This window comes from Alligator mississippiensis, chromosome 4 (genome assembly GCF_030867095.1).
Source record: "Alligator mississippiensis isolate rAllMis1 chromosome 4, rAllMis1, whole genome shotgun sequence".
Classification (NCBI taxonomy): domain Eukaryota; kingdom Metazoa; phylum Chordata; order Crocodylia; family Alligatoridae; genus Alligator; species Alligator mississippiensis.
Window position 1 is genome coordinate 99044321 of NC_081827.1, and position 20669 is coordinate 99064989.

The 20669-nt window shown below is 46.9% G+C and overlaps 1 protein-coding gene across 3 annotated transcripts in view; it reads right to left on the reverse strand.

The window, feature by feature from the left end:
• Positions 1 to 4188: 4188 nt before the first annotated feature.
• Positions 4189 to 20669, reverse strand: part of SYNGR1 (synaptogyrin 1) — a 35567-nt gene continuing 19086 nt past the window's right edge. Inside the window, exons 2-4 of one of the 3 annotated variants that reach the window (XM_006262363.3) lie at positions 14197 to 14434; positions 11708 to 11853; positions 4189 to 9091 (exon numbers count right to left, since the gene is read on the reverse strand). In XM_006262363.3, the coding sequence (XP_006262425.1) occupies positions 8873 to 9091; positions 11708 to 11853; positions 14197 to 14434 (603 nt within the window). In that variant the 3' untranslated portion in view covers positions 4189 to 8872. Of the gene's footprint in view, positions 9092 to 10169; positions 10451 to 10772; positions 11101 to 11707; positions 11854 to 14196; positions 14435 to 20669 lie in introns of those variants that run through there. The other 2 variants (XM_006262364.4, XM_014607793.3) reach the window with 2 other exon arrangements.

Consider the following 20669-nt stretch of genomic DNA (forward strand, 5'->3'; position numbering starts at 1 on the left):
GGTTGATGTACAAGCTGAGATCCAGTGATGCCATTTAGACTGCTCATATGCATAAAGTTTTGTGTATGTATACACATGGACAGGTTTGAGGCCTAAATTTGTGTGAGCATGTGCACGTACACACAACTGGAAAAAAAACTGGATCTCATAGAAACAAGGCAGCACTTTATCAACAATCTTATTTTTAAATAACATTTCTCTGGAGTTACAAATGTGCTTGTGGGGCTGCCCTTTTCAATGGGGCTTATATTAAAAAAGAAAACCATGGCAGATCTCTTTTTTAAAAAACAGCTGCACTGCAACCATCCTTTTTTTTTTTTACATATTGATGGTAATCTGACAATGTCTAAGGTTGCAAGTCTACAACATGGACAGATTGTTGCTTGCTCCCTGGAAATCTATGAAATCCTATATCGCCATAGAGATCTTTTGGTCTGTATCACATGGCAGGACTGGGATGTAGGGGTAAACTATGCTTTCCAATATACACGTAAAGTTCCTGCTGAGGTTAATAGGAGTTGTGTGGTAAGTTGTACTCAGGCATGTGAGAAGATCACTGCCGCTATGGCAAAACCCCTGCTGTGGATGCAGCCCAGTCAGCAATGCCATTAAAGCAACAAAAGCCCCCATAAATGTACATAATCTCAGTGATGCAGGGAATCATTTCCAGTCCTCTGTGCTTTGTTTCTCCAGTGTTGATACTGATTTAACATCAGTTCGTTTTAACTAAAGCACAATGTGTTTCACTAGAGCCTGTCTTCCAGAAAAACACTCATCCATGATATGAAAACATCAGAGCTGAGACATCCATCACCTCCCATTGCAGTTTCTTCCAGTGATCAATCACCTCCACTGCCACACAAAATTGTTCCTCCTTTTTGTTATACTGTTACTTGCTAGACAGACAAGCCTCTTGGCTCCCTATGTTTTCTCCTTGGGATGCTATGCCTTTTTCCCCTTTCATAACTCTTTTAGTAACAAAACTCAGGATACTTTTCATCCCCCTTGCTTTATACAGACCTTAAAATTGTGACTGGTATATAACCAGTGTCTGCTGTTTGCTGGGTGAATCTTCATTCTTGTTGCATTTTCTGTATGTACATGGTAGTAATCAGTAACATGCCTTATGGCCCAAATGGCCTGGCTCACTCTGGTGTCAACATATACTTCAGGAGTACCCATAACTTTCCCTTTAGATGGACGTGTGTTCCTCTGACATTATGCAAGGCTTATTTCTTGAAAGCCACTCCCTGGATCCATTAATGAATGTTAATGGAGCACTCCCCAGTTACCAACTCATTAGTGGCCCTTGTCCCTTCTTCTTGCCATCTTTCTTTGCTGGAGTCCAGCTGCCCGGCAGGAGCTGGACTAGACTCTATTTTGTTCTGCTACTGATTCACTGTGCAATTTTGAACAAGTCACTTGACAACTTCCCATCTACAAAGTGGGAACCATAAGAATTATTTACTTTCCCAGGAGCATATGTGGGAATGAATGGAAGCTAGTGCAGCAGTTCAAGATCCTCAGGTGAAATGCACTACCGACACCACACTATTATGCCAAAAATAATGCTTTATATAGACCAACAGCTTTGCACATCACTTTCTAAACAGAGGAAGTCATTGATTCTAAAGACCTTTATTCACTTTATTGATTAATGCTATTTCCACCTTTGTTTTATTCATGTTCTCCTCCCCATAGTAAGTCTTTTGGCAGAAATCACTGTGCTGTAGTTCATAGCCAGAACCGATCTGAAGAAACAGGCTATTGGCCAGTACTGCTTGCTGAAGTCTCAGAGAATAAATCCGTAATCCATTGACTTTCAGGTCTATAATCATTACAGATTCCCTCTTTCATGGTGTGGCTGAAGCTTCAATCCTTCTCTCATTTTTGCTGCTGTTTTTTAATATCTTCCCCAGTGCTTCTTTATCCTGTAAGAGGTAAACCCAATCTGCATACAATATTTCAAGTGTGGAGGGCTGTTGTTATCATAGAATCATAGAAAGAAGGACTGGAAGGGACCTGTAAGATCAAGTCCAGCCCTCTGCCATGGGCAGGAGGTAATGGGCTCAAATGAACTCAGCAAGGTGCTTATCCAGCCTCCTCTTGAACACCGCCAGGGATGGCAACTGCACCACCTCTGCTGGAAATGTGTTCCAGATTTTGATTACCCGTATGGAAATTAAGTTTTCCCATATGTCTAGCTTCTTACTTCCTTGGAAGGGGGGCTGCAACAGTTCAAGGCTTGGCCATAACCACCAGATCCTTCTTAGGACCTTCATCTTTCCCCTTCCTCTGGGATGTGTTGATGTCCCTGGTTTTATAGAAAGCATCATGATTCTATTGAGCCAACAAGCTGGTGAGGTTTCTGGAAAAAACACACCCTCCAAAGGAGTGCAGTGGTAGTGAGACAATCCTGAAACGGTACTGCTATGAGCGTTCAGGATGTTTATCCAGGATAATAGCTGACAGGGATGCATTCAAATGTCATCCCATAATAGCTTCAGCCTAGCCAATACACTCATTGTCATGAGTTTCAGAGAAGATTTTTCTTCCCTGCTTGCAGAGCATGGAGGTGAAGGTCAGGGAGAGAACCAACTTTTTGGAAAGGCTGTAGGTTGGGTGACATGAAGGATGTGCAAGTCTGGCATTATCAGGCTGGCTGCCCTTATCCTGATCCTGTCTTTAGTGTTGCCAAGCAATGCAAAACTTGCCTGCTCAGGGGGCAGGACCAGACAGTAAAACTGAGCTCCTCCCCAAGACTTTCCTCAGTCTACCCCTCCCACCTGCAGCCTGCATCTGTTTCCAGGCTCAGAAGTCCATCTTTTCTTTCTGCCTGTATAGCCAGCTACAGTACAGCAACTGCAGGACCTCCCTCTTTGCTGTATTAGAAAGCCAGGGATGGGGATGCTGCTGTGCAGTGCTGACACACAGGAGTCAATGGGCAGCAGCTGAGCCTAAAGGCATCTGCTTCAATGCAGGCTGAAAGAAAGGGAAAGCAAAGGAAGCAGAAAAAAGAACAGAGAAAGAGTGAGGGCATGCTGGATGGCAGCTCCCTTCCCCCAGACATGCTGGAGAAGGGGAGAGGGAGCTGGCCCCACCCCAATTTGTATGCCTAGAAGACAGCCCAAAGCAACAATACCACACGTGATTTTGGAAGGATGCCATGAATTTTAAGCCCAGATTGTTTTGTTTTGTTTTTTGAGAGGGGGGGTGGGGGCACGGGGATGTACACAACTCTGTTTTTCTCCATGTTGTTAATGGCTGCAGATCTACTGAGAGTCTCACAATACGTCAAAGCCTCTGCTCCTGCATACTGGTGATTACACAAGCTTTTCAGCCTTCGTTTAAAAATAAAAGTAGGTTCCCAGCCTTTGTGGTTGCAGAGAAGACCTTGACAACATGACCCCCTAAAGGTACAAAAAACAAAGGGCAAATAACAATTACGTTGATGTGTTAAAAACCTAGCTTTTAACCGGGATCCGAGGGACTGGCTCATTCTTTCTGAACGCTTGGCTTGGCAATATGTTTGTCTCGATGAGTTTTTAACTCCTGGCTTCAGTACCTCTGACATTTTTCCTGGGAAGGGAATTTTTGCTACCAACATAGCTGTCTGGAAACATAGGAGGAAGCCTTTCCCTAAACAAAAGTGGGTCATGGAGCAGCCCTATCTAGCTCAGTGAACAATTCCAGGTACAGCCCTATGGGAAAGGATGATGTGAATGGTTGTACTGGATGTGAGGAAGCTGCTTGGCTCAGGGGTCTGGGAAATGAAAGCTTTCACCATCATAGCCCTTCTCTTGCCTGACCATAAGATGGGGAGCAGGGGGGGAAGAGGGGTATCTCTGATATCAGGATGAGGTTCTCATTAGAGATGGATAGATGAGCATTAGGGAAGTTTCAGCTCAGGAGATGCAGGGTGGCAACTTGAATTTTATCATCACACTGAAGCTGGTGGAAATCAGACACCTATTTGTAGAAGAATATTTACTACTGGAATCTGCTGTAACCCGTGGTTTATGACTATTTTTAATATTTACTTATGTTTTTAAACATACACCCTGTTAGCAGATTGAGTAAGGTAATGCGATGGACTAATACAAATGTCAAGATAATCAACACCACTATTAAACAAAGAAGAAGTAATTCACAGGATACAAAGGGAAAGAAAAACCCAACATAGCTGTGTTATGGTTTGTTATTTTCAACATAACTTTATTAATAAGAGACACCAGTAGTTACCACCTTCACTTTGTTAACCACAAATATACAGGACGTCGTAAACACAGGTGCCAAGAAGGCAGGGTTCATTGTCATGTTTCAGAAAAACATACTGGGTAGGGGCAGAGGTGGAGGGACATTCAGGATCAGACAGACACCCTGGGGATCCTGTATGCAGCAGGCCATCCACTAGTCATCACATATATGTATATATGTATAGCTTTATATTATACATCTTTTTATATATATATAATATATATACTATACACAGGCAGTAATGCTGCAGGGGAGAGGCAGAGAAATCCAGATGAAGTTGTAGGTGCCACAGAGACAGTTGGCTTCTCTGGAGAAATGGTTTGTATATGCTGCATGAAACAACCTAGCTGACCTCCAGGACTGTTTAGTACTCTCCAGAGACTGAGATTAAACTCCTCAGAGGAATCACCCATCTGTCCTGCATCCCCAGGCTCCCCACCCTTGTACCTTACGAGGGTATAAGGTGCTGGCAGTATCAGGTACAGAGGCTCCCTCTGGCTGCTATGGAGCAGCTGGGAAGAACAGGGGGGGATGTATCATGAATCAGTGAAAAACACATGTTGTGGTGGATAGGCCTTGTGCCCCTGGTGCTCATCAGGAGACTGCAGCAATTAGAGCTAGTGTGAAGCTCTTGCCCCCACCACCTCCTGTTATGAGATGGCTTCTAACTTGAGTCTTACTTGCTCGGGATGCGTGTGCACAAGGAGGCCAGAATTCCTACCTCACTCCCAGTGGGACCTGATCAGTATATACATGTTGGCAAGCCTGCCAGAGAAAGCCAATAGCAGCCCAGAGGGAAACGCTTGCTAGTCATTCTTAGAAACCCTTCTGCTCCTTTTCCTACCCTTCTAAGCTTCAAGCATCTGTCTTCCCCAATCCCACATTCTTTAAGGATGGGGGCATATTAACACTGAAAGGAGTCTGTCTATCAGGCAAAGGTGAAGATGCTCAGTGAAGTGCCAGAGCAGGCACCTTAATAAGGGCCCATTTGCCATTGAAAAAAAATTGTCTGACAGAGAATGAGGAGATGGACAGAGAGGTAGAAAATAACCTGAAAGTCAGCTTGGGGATCTCAGATTTGAGAAGCTGGATAGAAGAGGAATAAGGACTCCCTGCTGGCCTACTTTAAATAAATTTAGGGCCCCTGCCTGCTCCAGAGGAAACAGGGAGGTTAAAACAGTCCCAATGTTACCCTCCAAAAAGACAACACATTAGGGTCTAGATCAGAGGTGGTAAAAATGTAACCCATGGGCTGGCTGCGGCCCTCCAAGCCATTCTATCCAGCCCACAGGGCTCCTAAAATACTTAGAAAATTAATATTTATCTGCCCCAGCTGCCTGCCATGTGGCCCTCGATGGCTTGCCAAAACTCTGTAAGCGGCCCTCTGCCCAAAATAACTGCCTGCCCCTGGTCTAGACTGTAGTTTAAGAGTGAGAGACCTGGTTTATCCCATGCCCTTGCTGGGGGCAGTCCTGTCTCTGGTCTCTCACAAGAGTGAAGGGAGAATGCTTGGGCAAGAGATTCATTCCCAAAGTTATGATGGGGTTTTGCCCTGGGACACCACTGTTTAATCTCACTGCCTTCTGCCACCCTAGCCAGAACAGATGCATCCAACAAAAAAAGAAACACTTCGTGAAAACACTTTGGGTCTCTACCCTCTCTGGCTCCAGCCTTCTTACTTTCCCTTCAGGGGTAGATAAAAAGGGACATTTCCCATATCTGTTATGAAGAACCCCTTGTGATAAAGCATACCCAAGCCTAAATATTAGGCTGCTGCAACAAGAAGACTGGAGGAAATCCCCCCCAAACCTATTTACAGTATTGCTTTCACATGGGACCATGGAGTGAGGGCCTGCCCAGTTCCTTTGCGCTTCACTTGCAAAGGGGCTGTTTTCCTCTCTAGCCGTTAGCCATGGAGAAGGTACAGCAGGTTACTGGGAAGGGGTGCCAATGGCATGGATCTGTAGACAACACACACATGTACACATAGATCAGACCACAGCTGGAGTCCCAGCTCCCACTTGTGACAGCTTCCTCTTTCCACACCTTAAATGTGGCAGTGCCACAGGCAATTCAAAGAAACAGCTCTTTAAAGTCAGACTGCAGACAAAAACAGCTGTGCATATATACATGGGAGGGTACTCCTTATACGGTTTCTCCTACCCCCATTACAGGACTGCATCTCCATTTCCCTTCCTTCTCCAGCTCAGGGAGGTTGAGCCATGTTGAGGGAGGGGAGGTAGAAACCCAGATGTGTCATCTTGCCTTCTCAGACACCTGCTCAACTCCCAAGCCTGGCAGGAGCTGGGGGTCCTGACCAGGCTGGGGTCAGCATCCTAAGGGCAAGTGCTCTTCACTCCTAAGGGTGTATGGAGGGTGAGGGTTAGTGCTTGGCAGTGCTGCATGGGAGACCTTGTTTCTGCTCCTGACCCCTCTCCTTTCAGCCAACAGGGATCAAAAACCACTGTGCAGCTCAGGCTGGTAGCTTCAGACTTAGTGCTCCTCTGCATAGCCAGAGAAAAGACCTAGCTTTAGATCCTGGCTTCTCATTTTCTTAGGATGCATTTACAAAGGGGAGGTGGATGAGGAAGGCTACCACAGTATAGCTCTGGCTGTGGACATACTGTTCAGGAGTGACCTCTCCTGGAATAAGTAGCACTCTCCCAAAGCTGAGTATTTATTTTGAGAGAAAAAAAAATCATCTAGACTCTGAAAGAGCGCTCACATGAGCTGTTCTGCAATATCAACTGCAATGTAAGCAAGACCTCAGGTGACCAAGTCTTAGATGCTCAGCCTTCCCCTCCCCTCCAAAGAGCTATAAGCATAAGTTAAGCTTCACTGAGGGGAAAGCTCAGCAGGGTTCCAGCAGGGGCAGAGAAGTTTCTCTGGTCAGCTCACCTAATGGTGCTGCTGCTCCAGGCTACTGATTTTTGGGATAAGTTGGGGCACAGGCCGAAAGCCCAGTTGTTGCAGGGAATGGGGATCTGACTCAATGGGTATCTCCATTCAGGAGGGATCAGAGGCCAGCTAGCAGACCCATCAGTGTGTTCCCACTCCCCAAGGGACTCCCAGTTAGAAAGACAAAGGCAACGATGCCAGGACATTCTTTCTAGTGAAAGGGAAAACAATGGGCAATCCATAGGCCTATAGATATGAAATGCCACCTGGTCTAAGTTTTTTTTTTCTCCTCACAACCGTAACTGGACAAAGGCCAGGATTCCTAGGACTGCTGGCAAAGTTCTCCATCTGGTTTCAAATTGGCTTTTCCCAGAATCAGCCCAGTTAATTCCTCCTCATTCCATGCAAGTTTTAATCCCCTGGGACAAAGGTAGGGGGAGTTCTTGAGAACATCTATTCAGGCACAGCTACTCCTCACTAATGTAATGTCATGGTTACATTGTTGAAAAATGCAACTTTAAGTGAAATGATGTTAAGCGAATCCAGTTATGTCACAGGAGTTACCTACTAGCAGGTGGTGACCAAACAACATTATAACCAAAATTTGCGCGACTTTAAACATATGTTTTCTAATAGATCAGTGACATAATAACAAAAAGTTAACTGGGACGATGTTAAGTGAGAAGTACCTGTATCTAACTCCTGCCATGCTGAGACTACAGCATGGTTCAGGGGACTCCCCATGACAATATTTTCCCCCTGCCTAGTTAACGGCAGTAGTGTTGATCCATAAGGATGGGAAAACACCTTGCCTCCACCACAAAGGGGTTTGGGGAAAGAGGGAGCCTCGTGGCACAGCCCCTCCAGCCCAGACTACCTGACTTTCTTTGTTAAAATCTACAGACAAGTCTGTGTGGTTTCTGATTGTACCTGCAAATTTGACCCCATTTTATCTTTCAGTTCCCCCCCCCACCCAAACTCCCATCCTCAACACTGCTCCTTCCCACACTCTCTAAAAATAAAGCATCCCCATCTCACCAGTGCCAGATTGCCTGTATATAGCTTGGTGGGGTAGGGGGAAGAGTTTTATGACCCACCCCATGTCTTGGACCTCTCCAGCCCCTTCTGTGGCATGTCTGCATGCTCACTCACTCCTTGATCACTTACACACTCATCCATGCCCACAGCTAATTCCCCCCACCCCCACATGCCTGCATGCGCACTCCTATCCCTCCTTTGGTCCACTACACACATGCACCAACCCTACACCTCCAAGCCCCCTGATCTTTGCCTTCTGCCTGCTTGCACACACACAAACACGCCATCTCTCCCCTCCTGTCTCCACCTCTGGAGTCATCTCACCCACACGTGCTTACTCTCCCTTGCCCACCAAAGGGGTAAGCTTCATGCCTGTCTGTCACTGGCTTTCCTACAGGGAGGAGGGAACGCTGGATGGGACACAGACAGGGACATGCTCTGGAACTGACAGTTTAGTTCAGGTGCATAAATTGTGTGGGGGACAGGGGAAGGGAAGGAAGTGCTGGATTCCTTCCTTCTTTTCTTTTTAAAAATAATAAATAAAAACAAATGACCCAGAAGGCTGGAGTGTGGCCGAGGGCCGCCTGTGGCGCTGGTATGCACGTCTGTTTTGCCCCTCAACCTCTTGCCGGCAGTGGGAAGGGGGCAGAGGGAGGAGGGAGGGGGGAGCACCGGTGGCTCAGTAGCTCTGTGTTTGGTACCCCTGTGCTGCAGTGCCGAAAGCATCTGCTGGAGGGGGCTGCTGGTACGTCCCCACTGCATCTGTTGCATCATCCTCGTTTGTGTAGGGGGCATAAGGCATGCCGGAGTCCTGGCTCGGGTCCGTGTAGTCCTGGGAGAAGAGGGCTGAATCGGCGCCAAGGCGGTATCGCTGGTATGCCAGAAATGCCTGGCCCACCTTCAGGGGAAGATGTTGGAGGGGGAATGAGAGAGAAAGAAAGCACAAAAGAGAGAGACAGACAGACAGACAGAGAGAGAGAGAGGTGGGCAAAAGGGAAGGGGAAGCAGACCCAGGAAGAGAGAGAAACAAAGGCTGGGTTAGTAGTGGTTAGAGATTAGTGCACAAAGCAAGTCTGGAATCACTGCTTAAACACCCCCAAGAGCAGGAGACTTAGTGTGGCCCCTTGGGAATCCAAGCCACCACCAGAAGAGAAAGGCAGAGTGAGCCGGGGAAGCTGGGACTCCAGTGATCTGCATGTGGCTTCTAGTTGGCTTTGAGGCATGAGCGGCACAGACTGCGAATGCCTGGATGGTGCCTTGATACAGACCTAGAATGACTGAGGTGGTCTCCAACAGGTCCATCTCAGAGGTCTCATGCCCCAGTTCATCTTAGACACCTTCAGGCTCCAGAAAGAACTTCTGGAGGAGGTGGGAAATGGGCCAGTAGGAGACAGCAGCTGATCCTATTACCCTGTTCACTGCCAGTCATCCACTGGATGACCAGCAGTGCTGCCCAAATCTACAAAACACAACACAGATCTTTGGGAGGTAGAGGGGGGGCAGTGAACGGGGAGGGAAGGCAGACATTTTCCACCCAGGAGTTTGGACAGTACTCAGCCTGGTTACTTCTCTCTGCCTCAGACGCTGCTTTTGGAATGCTCTTTGGTGCAATGAGAACATCTGGACTGGATGTGGTAGTCAGGGATGGCACTTCCTCAGCCAGCGTGGCTGCCTCCTTACCCCAGCCCAGCCAGGAATGAACAGCTTAGTAACCCGTGGACCACCCAGAGGGAAGTTGGCACAAAAAAGGCAGAGGAGTTAGAAGAAGATGAGATGAGAAAGAAAGGACCATGGTGGGGAAAACCCTTATATTGGCTAAAATGTTAAGATTCAGGAGATGCCAACAGAAAGGCACACTGGTGTTATTCAGCATTAGTCAGGTGCAGGGGAGTCACGGAAGGAAGGGAAGAAGGAGAAACTGCCACTTCCAACTCTCCACTGGAAAATTACCCTCTAAAGGGACAAGTCAGTCCCACTCCAGTCCCAAGGCATATTTATTCTCTCTCCTGATGCTCTTGGCTGCACTGCCTTTGCAGCATACAGCTTTATTCTCCTTCCCTTCTCTTCACCCCTGACCTGGAGCGCGGAACCACTAGCAGTCTGACACCTCCTCTCCTCCAGGCACCCCTCCCCCCAACTCCCCCACGAGGGGAAGGCACTAGGGTAGTAGCGGAGGGGAGCTAGGGAAGAGCGTGTTGTATTCTTCCTGAAAAGAAATGTCTCTGAACCTCTGGAAAGCCAGAACGGTCAAGGAGCCCTGTGAGGAGAGAATGAGGTGGGGAGAAGAGTCAGCAAGAGAAGATCAAATGCAACCACTTGAACGAACCAAAAGCCCTCTATGGAACAGGACAGGGGGGATTCCCAGCATGGTATGGACAGGATCACCCACCAGGCATCCCTCCCTCCAGCCAAACGGAGAGAAGAGCTAACCAGACAGGATCCCCCACCTCCTCATGAAAGCGTCCCATGTTGCAGCTGCCTTTCCGTGAGGCTGAGGAACACTGGTCCTTGGGCAAAGGCCCCTCAGTGCCAGGCCCCACTTAGAAGAATGTGGGATACATTTCTTCAACAGACTGCTCAGGAGGGCAAACCCAGTTCTTTTTACCACTGCTTTCCCCTTCCCCACTTACAGCCCCTTTTGCATTAAAGATGAAAAGAGACTGTCCAAGAAGAGCAGACTTGGCTGACCCACAGAGGCATCTGTTCAACTGGACTGAGGAGGTTTTCAGTGCCCTGCACCTCTGAGTCTGCAGGAGGTGTCTGGCTGCCCCATGCATAGCCTTTTGGAGGAAAGCCATAGCCTGGACATCCACAGGGAGGGAGACTTTGCTTGTGTCCTGTCTTGTTTTGTTCTGTCTCTTCCATTTCAAATGAAAAGTCACTTAGCCTGAAAGGACCCGGAGGCTCCTTGGATACAGAAAAATTAATGGCAGTGGGAGGTGGAAAGAGAAGGAAAAGGAAGCCTCAGGGGAGGTCCCAAAGAGACGCTACCACCTTCTTTCTACAAAATGAATACATGAACTTGGACAGGGGGCAGGCTAGAGAGTGAGAGGAGGAAGAGCGCACACCCTCTTAAAGAGAGTTGACCAGCTCCCCCTTCCCCCACAGAGCTGGCTTAGCTCCTGCTCATGTCAGTGATGCTGCCAACACACAAGAAGAGACACAGCCTCTGCATTACTTATGGTATGGTCCCCACTGCTATGGTATCCAAGTGCTTCAAATGCACTTTAGATGTATTCTTCCTCAGGGTCAGAGAAGCTGACTTGTCCAGGCAGTTAGCTGTGGACTTAAACCCCAGTCTCCCAGCTCATCTCCCGTTGCACCAACCTTCTTCCCTTCTACTTTTCCTCTGTCAGAAGCCACAGCAGCCTCTCTGGATGTACAGGTTGGATCCAGCCACAGCTCTATGGGGCTGATCTGATCCTACCAGGGAGCACTGGAAGAGGCTGGGCACTCCTATGCAAGGGACTTGTGAGGAAAAGACCCTGCACAGGGTCACAGCGGCTTTACTCACCCAAGTAAAGATAGAGAAGAAAGAGAAGGTGATGGCTGCTCGGGCTGCATCTGCCCCTTCGTTCAGAGGGTTGTCCTCGTGCTTTGAAACTTGCCATTGGTTGGCCAGGAAGCAGAAGCCAACAAACCAGAGGAACGCCCACAATCCTGGGAGAAGTCACCATGGAAAGAGAGAGAGGGGTATAAGGGGAAGGGTAAGCAGTAAATAGAGGCATTACAATTCTCCAGCAACTTCTCTCCTGCCAGGTCCCCAAGGATGTTACAGACAGGGCTAAATGCTGACTGTGCAGCTTCCCCTAAAATCAATGGAGTTGCATAGGATAGGGGATTTACCTGAGGGCAGTGTTGCCACTTTCCAGGGCAAGTGTCTGCAAAGTGAGTGGTTTGGTGAGAAGGTTTTATCAGCATAAGCTTGGGAGGGTCACATGACTGGCAAATAACTCTGTGAGCAAGTCCTGCCCCAATGAGAGATCACTGGAGCCAACCCAAAATGCAGCCCCCTCTGCACCAGGCATGCTGCACAACACTGTCTTGGAAGGACAAGTGAAGAGCAATCCTCCAAAACACACTGCAGAGGAACTGAAGGCAGCCAGCCTGCAGCTACACAGCCTGGGATTTGCTCACAAGGCCAGAGCTAATACCTTCCACAAGGTGCACAGGCTCTTTAATACCCTCAAATGATTACCAACAAAACCTCTCTTCTGTAGCTCTTCTAAAAGAGGAGTGATGCATACTGCTCACAGGCAGAATAGCAGCATCCCCCCTCCCCCATGGGAAGGGTAGAGAAAAGGAAAAACAAGAGAGGAGTGACCGGCACGGAGGAAGGCAGCTGAACCATGGTTCTCTTGGGGAGTCTCAAGGAATGATAAATGAGCAGGATCAAAAATCTAGGTGTGGGGGGAAGTATGGAAGCTACAGACTAGAGAACTGAATGTGGCCTGCACTGGCTCCCTTGGGAAGCCCTTGAAGAACAAGTGGCTTATTTGTCTGCTTTCAAGAATGGGAAGCAACGGTCTCAGTGTACCATCACCAGGGAAGCTGTTCTGGGTGTCATGGGGTGAAGCTGGAAGGAAGTGAAAAATGACAAAAAGAATGATTGGGAAAGAAATGTGAGAAGGGAGATAAGTGGGGTGATGGGCAGGAGAGGCAGAGGGAGCTCTGAAAGGGAGGCAACTGAATCTAGTGTAGAAAACAGAAGGAAGGGCAGAGACATGGGGTCTGTCTACCCTGCTTCCCCAGTGCTCCAGGGCACACTGCTCTCAAGCTCACCTCACCCATAGGTGCCCTTCTCACAGGCTCCAAAGCCTGAACGAAGTAGTGAAGTTGCAGTGAGGGGGCATCTTCAGCCAGGGTTCCCTGCCTCATTTCCAGATGTGGTGAGTGCAGGCGGGGGAGGGGGGGTGCATGTCCTCAGAAGCACTTCCCCGCAAGTGGCAGGATAGCAGCAAGTGTGCAAGAAAGGCCCCTTCTTGTGATGCCACATAGCCAAGCCCTTCAGCTGCAGTGCCAGGTGCACACCCCCACCTGGCTTTCTGCAGCACTAAAAGATTAGGGGTCCCTAAGGACATGGGAAGCAGGTCATGAATTAGAACAGCCCTGGTTACTAGTGCTTGGACAGAGCTCTGCAGGGCCCCAGAGCACAGAGGGTGCAGAAGCAACATGGAAGGAAATTATTTTTTGGAATATTTAACATTCTGAGGGGTTTTGTTTGTTGGTTTTCTGTTTTATTTGTGCTTTATTTGAATACCTAACTGATTCCAGCACCCAGAGTTGGGAAGAAAGACCTCTTTGGTACACGATTCATCACCTTCCACATGTTCAAATAAGGGTTGAGGGAGATCCTATTCCAGCTTTCTCATCTTCCAAGGAGACCCCGGAAAAAAACAATGAAGCCAAGGCTTGATATAGCTAAAGGAAAAAACAGCAGGGCCAGGGAAAGAAATCTTTTCAGGCTGTTTTTATGCACCATAGAGGAAGAAAGTAAAGGGGCAAGAACCAGATGTTTTTCACCTTGTCAGGTCATCTTTAAGGCCTGTCAACAATGACAAGTCTGCAATGTGTGCATCCACCTACATCTCCTCCAGCAGGTGATGAACCCCTGAGCTGCCTCTGGCATTACTATCCCACTGTAAGCCACAATGAAGTTGTTCAGAGGGAGGGTCAGAGAGAGGATCAGAGAGAAAACAAGGATGGGAAGAAAATAAGAGGAGAGTAGGGAAAAAAGAGGAGGGGATAAAGAAGGGGGAGAAAGAGGAAGGAGAAGGAAAGAAGAAACTGGGAGAGAAGAAAGGAAGGCAGAGGCAGGGGTATAAGGAGGAGAGGGAAATATAGGGGGAAATGTGGAAGATGAAGGTGAGAAAGGGAGGAGGAAAGAGGTAGGGAGCCCACTTGAAAAGCTTGATGGGTTCAAGATGACTGGCCAGCTGGGTCCTCCCCCTTCCCCAGCTCCTGGAGGGGAGAAGTGCTACACCAAGCCTCCAGGAAGCTCACCGGAGACTCCAATGTCTGAGAGCACTGCTTTCTTGCGGTCCTTGACACTACTGATCTGTGGGAAATACACGTCCAGAGCCAAGTAGAGAAGGCAGCTGAGGAAGGCGAGGACCCCCACGGTGATGCCATAGTTGCAGGCATTGTGGTTGTGGTTGAAGATGCAGTGCTCTTCCTTCTCGTCTTGATGGTTTGTGTAACCTTCGTTCACGATGCAGCCAAAGACGACAATGGAGAACACCTGAGGAAAGGGTGGCAGCAGGAAGTTGAAGACAGCACTGGCCTCCACTGGCCTGACTAGGCACAGCTAGTTTGCATGTCCTTTCCTTTCCTGAGCTGGGAGGCTTACCCACTAGCTGGTCTGGACTATAGCTAAGGGGAGATTTACTGGAGAAACAGTCGCATTATTTTTCAGGATTAATCCAAAATAGGACAAGCTTACAAGTTGATTTTTTGTCGCTCTATGCTGAGCAGAAAGGGAGCAGTTTCTGCGTGGGAGAAAGGTGACCTGCACCAGACTAGCTGCAGATGTGAACCTAGACTGATTTCATTTTTCCAGTTTCGTGCTCATGTGCACCAACTCTGAGTTACACAAACCCTAATATCACTTCCTCTGCTGCCATTCACCCACCCACTATCTCCCTTGTTCATTCATTATTCCCATCATGCATTTATTCATTATTTATTGCACCTCTCTGACTACTACTCTTATTCTCTCTTCCCCACTCATCCTCCCACTCTCCACAACTCTTATGCATTCTCCTAACAATCCTTCTGCTCACTTCTCCATATCCTTTCCATCCATCAACTTTTAGTTATATCCCTCCATAGTACTCTCCATCTGTTATCTAATATGCCTGCCCTATCCCTTCCTCCCTTCGGAGCTATAATCTATCCCTAGATGGAGTTTGCAGGCACCTGGGGGCAGTTCTGCATCATGGAGACTCATTTAGCATACTGAGGACCCATGCACATACAGTCACCCACGATACCGCAAAATGGCAGCATTGCCTATTCTATTACCCCATCATCATTCTCGGTGTGCTCCTTTTGTTTATCCTTCTTTCTGTCCATTGTACCAATCCTTCCATCTACTCTGCAAAAGTAAGCCAGTCACCTAACTGTACTCATTAGCCATGTCTACATGGTAAACTCATTGTGCCAAACAACAGAGACCTCAAACATCCTGCACTCTTCTGCACAGGCTGCCTCATAAGCAGAAACTAGTATAGCCATGTTCCCGTGATGCTTCAAGAGAATAACTGGTATTGCTGAGAGGCAGGGCTGATTAATTCACCCCTTATGCTAATTAATGTGCTTCCAGTTCTACCCTGATTCTGGTTTAGGAGCAGAGCCTTGTTTGCAAAAGCCATCACTGGTGACAGTAAGTCTACTGTGTAGACATCACGGACATTTTATCTTTGACTAATGTCTAACGGAGTAAATCAACCCCCCAGAAGAAGAGCAAATGTCAATGTCCGGCCCTAGCTAACACAATCACTGCATGTTCTTTTTAAATCAGGGGAAAATTAAGACCAAGTTCAGCTACCAATTCCATTCTCCCAATTGTCAGATTAATCTTCATTCACAAACTTAATCTTTATATCATGCTGTATGACCTTCCTCTTCGACATAGCATTTCAGCCATAACCAGAATGAGTCTTGTAACATCTTTCTGCATAGGAGCACAAGAAGCACCATAATTGGTCAGACCATCTATTTGGCAAGTAGTATATGCTTTAGAGGAAGTGCATATAAGCAGGACATGTCTAGAGGAATCCATCCCCTATCATAACTTCCCTGGCATCAACTGTCATGAGCTTAGGAATGCCAGGATATTGTTGATTGTTTATTTATTAGCTATTATTTATTTAATATCCTTGATTTATTAGCTCTCAGTTGACCTGTCCTCCAGGAATTTGTCAAATCCTTTTTTGAACCTGTTTGTACTACCTGCCTCTACAACCTCTTCCAAATGGAAGAGTCCTAGCCTTTTTAGTTGCTCCTGGTAGAACAGCTGCTCCATACCCCTGATAATCTTTGTTGCCCTTCTCTGTACCTCTTCTTATTCCAATACATCCTTTTTGACACGTGAGGACCTGAGCTGATCCCACTATTGAAGATTTGGTGCACCATGAATTTATTTACACAGTGGCATGATGATGTTTTCCATTTTGTTTTCAATTCCCTTCTTATTGTTGCCCAACATTTTATTAGCTATTTTGGTTGCCGCTGCGCATGGAACTTGCAGTTTTAATAAACTATCTACAATTAATCCAAGATCTCTTTCTTGAGTCATAACAGCAAAGTTGGAGCCTAGGACCGTGGATGTACAGTTGAGGTTATATTTCCCCACATGCACTACTTTGTGCCTATTAATGTTGAAGTTCATCTGCCAGTTTTTTGCCTGCTCAGTTTTGTGAGATCTTTCTGCAGCTCCTCGCCATCAGCTTGGGATTTGACTACTTAGAATAATTTAGTAAAATCTTCCAGCTTTGTGATTTCACTACACACTCCCCTTTACAGGTCATTTATGAAAATGTTGAATGAAATTGGCCCCAGTTCCTGTGGGACCCCAGGATGACTTTCCTTCATCCTGAAAAATAAGCATTTAGCTCTACTCTTTGTTTTCTATCTTGCAACCAGCTTTCCAATCCATGAACACACCTTTCCTCCAATCCCATGACAATTCAGTTTTTTAAGAGCCTTTAGGTAAGCGACCTTAAAACTTTTTGAAAATCCAACTATATTATATTAAATGGATCCCCATTGTACACGTTTTTGTTCATACCCTCAAAGAACTCCAGCACACTGGTGAGACAGGATTTCCCTTGACAAAAATCATATCAGCTCTTAGCCAGCACATCATATTATATTCTCATATACCATAAACTCCCTCCAGAAGAACCCAACTATCCCCAGCAGCACTTCCTATAGCAACCACACCAGGGAGAGGGGAAGATTCCCAATTCTGCAGTAGGACCTCATAATGGCATTTTGTTAGCCTGGATGTCATTCAGATACTACTGGTGTAAGTGCCAATGCAATCTTAAATCAGAGATCTAGAATCACCCCCTGCTCCCACAGATGAAGCTCCAGGCAAAGAAAAGTGATGATCACTGGGTGCAGTCAGCTAGTAAAGATGAGCCAGGGAGGCCAATCCACAGGAGATAACCAACTAAATATCACTGATATGATCCAAGTACCAGAAACATTTTCATTTTTGCCACCACAATGGACTGAGAGAGCAGATGCTGGGGTGCCAGGGTGAGAATTTAAAAAATGGTTAATTATTTCCAGTCTAATACTTGTATTAATCAATCATCAGCATGGCTGGGGATCTTTAGTCACAGCACAGACTTCTGCTACTAGACTTAAGAAGGCAACTGATAGCAATAGGAAGTTGTCACCCCCCTATGCAGACCACCAGTAGAGGGGGGTGATATGCACGCATGTGCACACACACATTTTGCCAGTGAGTTTCACAGGTATTTGCTGACAGCAAAGGAGGGGTGAAACTCAGGGACCTTGGCTTCCATTCAAGGTTCAGAGGAGAGTTTTCTATAGTAGGCAAAACCTCTTCTGCTCTTGCTTCCCCCAGTCTGACCCTTATCCCCCCATTCTCTTTCCCCACTCAATCAGTTTCTCACCCATTCCCCTTGTCTCCAGATGCAGTCACCTTTCTCTGTCTGAGTCTCTCCCCTTCAGCTCCTCATCTCTTCTAAGTCTGGTTCCCACACTGACTCACTTACTCACCTACCCAACTCTCCATGCCCAGGTAGCTTCAGACTCTCTGCACTTATCTTCTGGTCCCACTCTCCCCATAAGGCTCCTTGTTCCACTCAGCTCTTTCCAATGTCTTTGCCTTCTCCCCAGTCAACCTCCTGCTTTCTCTGCCTTCCCTTCAGGTAGTGTTTTTCCTCTTTACTACTTGGACACCAGCAAAGGAAAGCACTCAGGCCATCCCCATTGCAGCAGTGTGTCCTAGCAGGGGTGCCATCAAGCATGACCTGTCCCTCCCCCTCCTGCAAGCATGTTTCAAGCCCAGGAATGGAGCAGTGAGTCATTCCAGGGCTCTCCACCCATAGTTGCTCTGGAGACCCTGGTCTCTGGCAGGCTTGAGAGTAGCTATTAGGAATGACTCTGGAGAGGCTTCACTGGCATACGAGTGTGAAAGTCTCTCTGCTCTTTGTTTCTGTGCTAAATGCCACCATGGCATTGTCCTCCTGCAAGTTATAGGCTGAAGTCTTTCCAGTGCAGGGGGAATCTTCAGAAAGTTTAATTGCTAAACTCCAACAGGTCTCTCTATATGTGAGAAATGTGATTTTTTGAAAAGCTTTAAACTTGATGGAAATTGGGTAGGTGGCAAAAGGCTTTTCTTTGACAACAGGAAGACTTCCCTCCCCCTCAAGTCCACGCTTCATAGTTCAGATAGGTTTCCAACTAAGTTTGAAAGGTTTTTTCCACATGGAAAACACAGCATTTTTTCCCCCTAATCTTGTTCTTGGAAATGGGTGAGCCACTCTTACTGAAATTGTTCAGTGAAAAAAACAATCAAACAACCCTTCAGCATGGAAAATTTTAGCTGAATGACTTACCTCTAGCACAGGTATAAGCAACTTAAAACAATAAGGGGAACAACATGGGGCAGCTCTTACTATAAGCAGTGCCCATCAGTTCTGCTCATCATAGAATCATAGAAAAATACTGCTGGAGGGGACCTCCAGAGATCATCTAGTCCAACTCTCCCATCAGAGACAGAATCATCCCTATCCAAATCATCTTGTACAAATCCACTGACTAACCTATTAGCAAAACTACACAATCAACCCTGACACAGCCACAGGACATAACACCCTAACCTGCCACAGGTAAAGCAGGGGGAGAACAGCAGCCAATGTCCTGCTGTTAAAACATGCTTGAGATCCAAAGAGGAGGACCATGTCCCCTACTAGAGGAAGGCAAAGACCCCCACAGTCTATACCAATCTGACCATGGAGTAAAATTTATTTCTGACTCCAAACAGGGCGATTAGTCTGACCCTAAGTGGAGTGGCAAGACCCTCCAGAAACCTCCAGGTTTAAAGCTTCAGCAGGAGCAGTAGCACACCCCAGTTTAAATCCCCAGCCTTGGCAGCGGCTAACACCCAATACATCTAAGGAAGGCAGAACAAAAAAAATCAATATGCAGTAATGGTCACAAGCTCCTACCATGAGGGAGAGCTAGCAAACATTTCAGCATGACGTATGACTTAGAGAAATCAGCCAGAGGCAATGCTGGCATCCAGGTGACCTTGGAATAGGTGATAAAATGGGAATGTCCTATTCTCCATATAATCACTAAGGAAGCAAAGGGTGAAGATGCATGAGGGGTTTACTACAAAGTAAATTGACTTCTCTTCAAAATAAAAATGGAGTAGACGTGCAAGACTGCACTTGGATAAATCACTCTATCCCAGGGAAAAGTTGCCTCTCAGTAAGCGAGGAGTGAATTACACCAGTGTAAATTACACCAGCCTACCAACTTTGTATCTACTCCCCCAACCAATTTTATCCTGCAGATCACCTTGTTTTACAGACAGCTTGTGACATCCAGCCACCTAAGGTCCAGAGTGGTAGGCAGATTTTATCCCAGTTCTTCCTTCTGTTAATGTCTGCTTGCCGTTTGCAAAAATTATTCAGTCTTAAGATTTCACAAGACCCATCACTACTTCTATTCTTTTAGGCAGTGTGTGTTGCAACTGTTCTTTTCCATCTGTGATTTGCCAAGATACTGGACCCTTTCCTTTGAAGGTGATCTGGTAAGACTTGTTCATTCTGCTGCTGCCAAAGGCACAGCTTGCTGAAAAGCACCCAACCTCATGCTAACCAGCATAGATTTCTCAGAAACTTCAGTTCACCTTCCAAGTGGAACAGACCACTGCAAACATATACCAAGTGTGTTGGGCACTGGCTACCCAACTCGTCAGTGCTTTTCAAGATATAGGTTATAGTCTATAAACTAAAGCTGTGCAAGGCTTTGGACCCTGCTTCAGATCAGAAGCTTTGGATGCTTCAGTGTCTGAAGCAGCATGTCCAGATCGAAGTGCTGACTTTGTTAGGCTTCCCAAAGTGGTTCGGAGCTTCTGAAGTGTTTTGGAAAGCTTTGGAGCTGCTTTGGAGATCCGGCCATAGGGTATAATGGGGAATCAATGAAATATCTATAACTTTGTTGTTTTTTGTCTGATTTAGATTAAACCTGCAGGGGTGGTAGCCTCTGCTGAGAGCATGAAGCCTGCCAAGTTTCAAGAAGATGGGTGCAGGGGCTCGGGGGGAACTGAACCCCAAATTCTTGAAAGTAAAACACATGTCACTTGTAGGTGTTACAACACAGGGGGGTGAAAACTGCAGGGGAGGTGGCCCCTGCTGAAGCCGCAAAGCCTGCCAAGTTTCAAGAAGATCGGTGCAGGACTTTGGGGGGAACTGCACTTCAAGCTG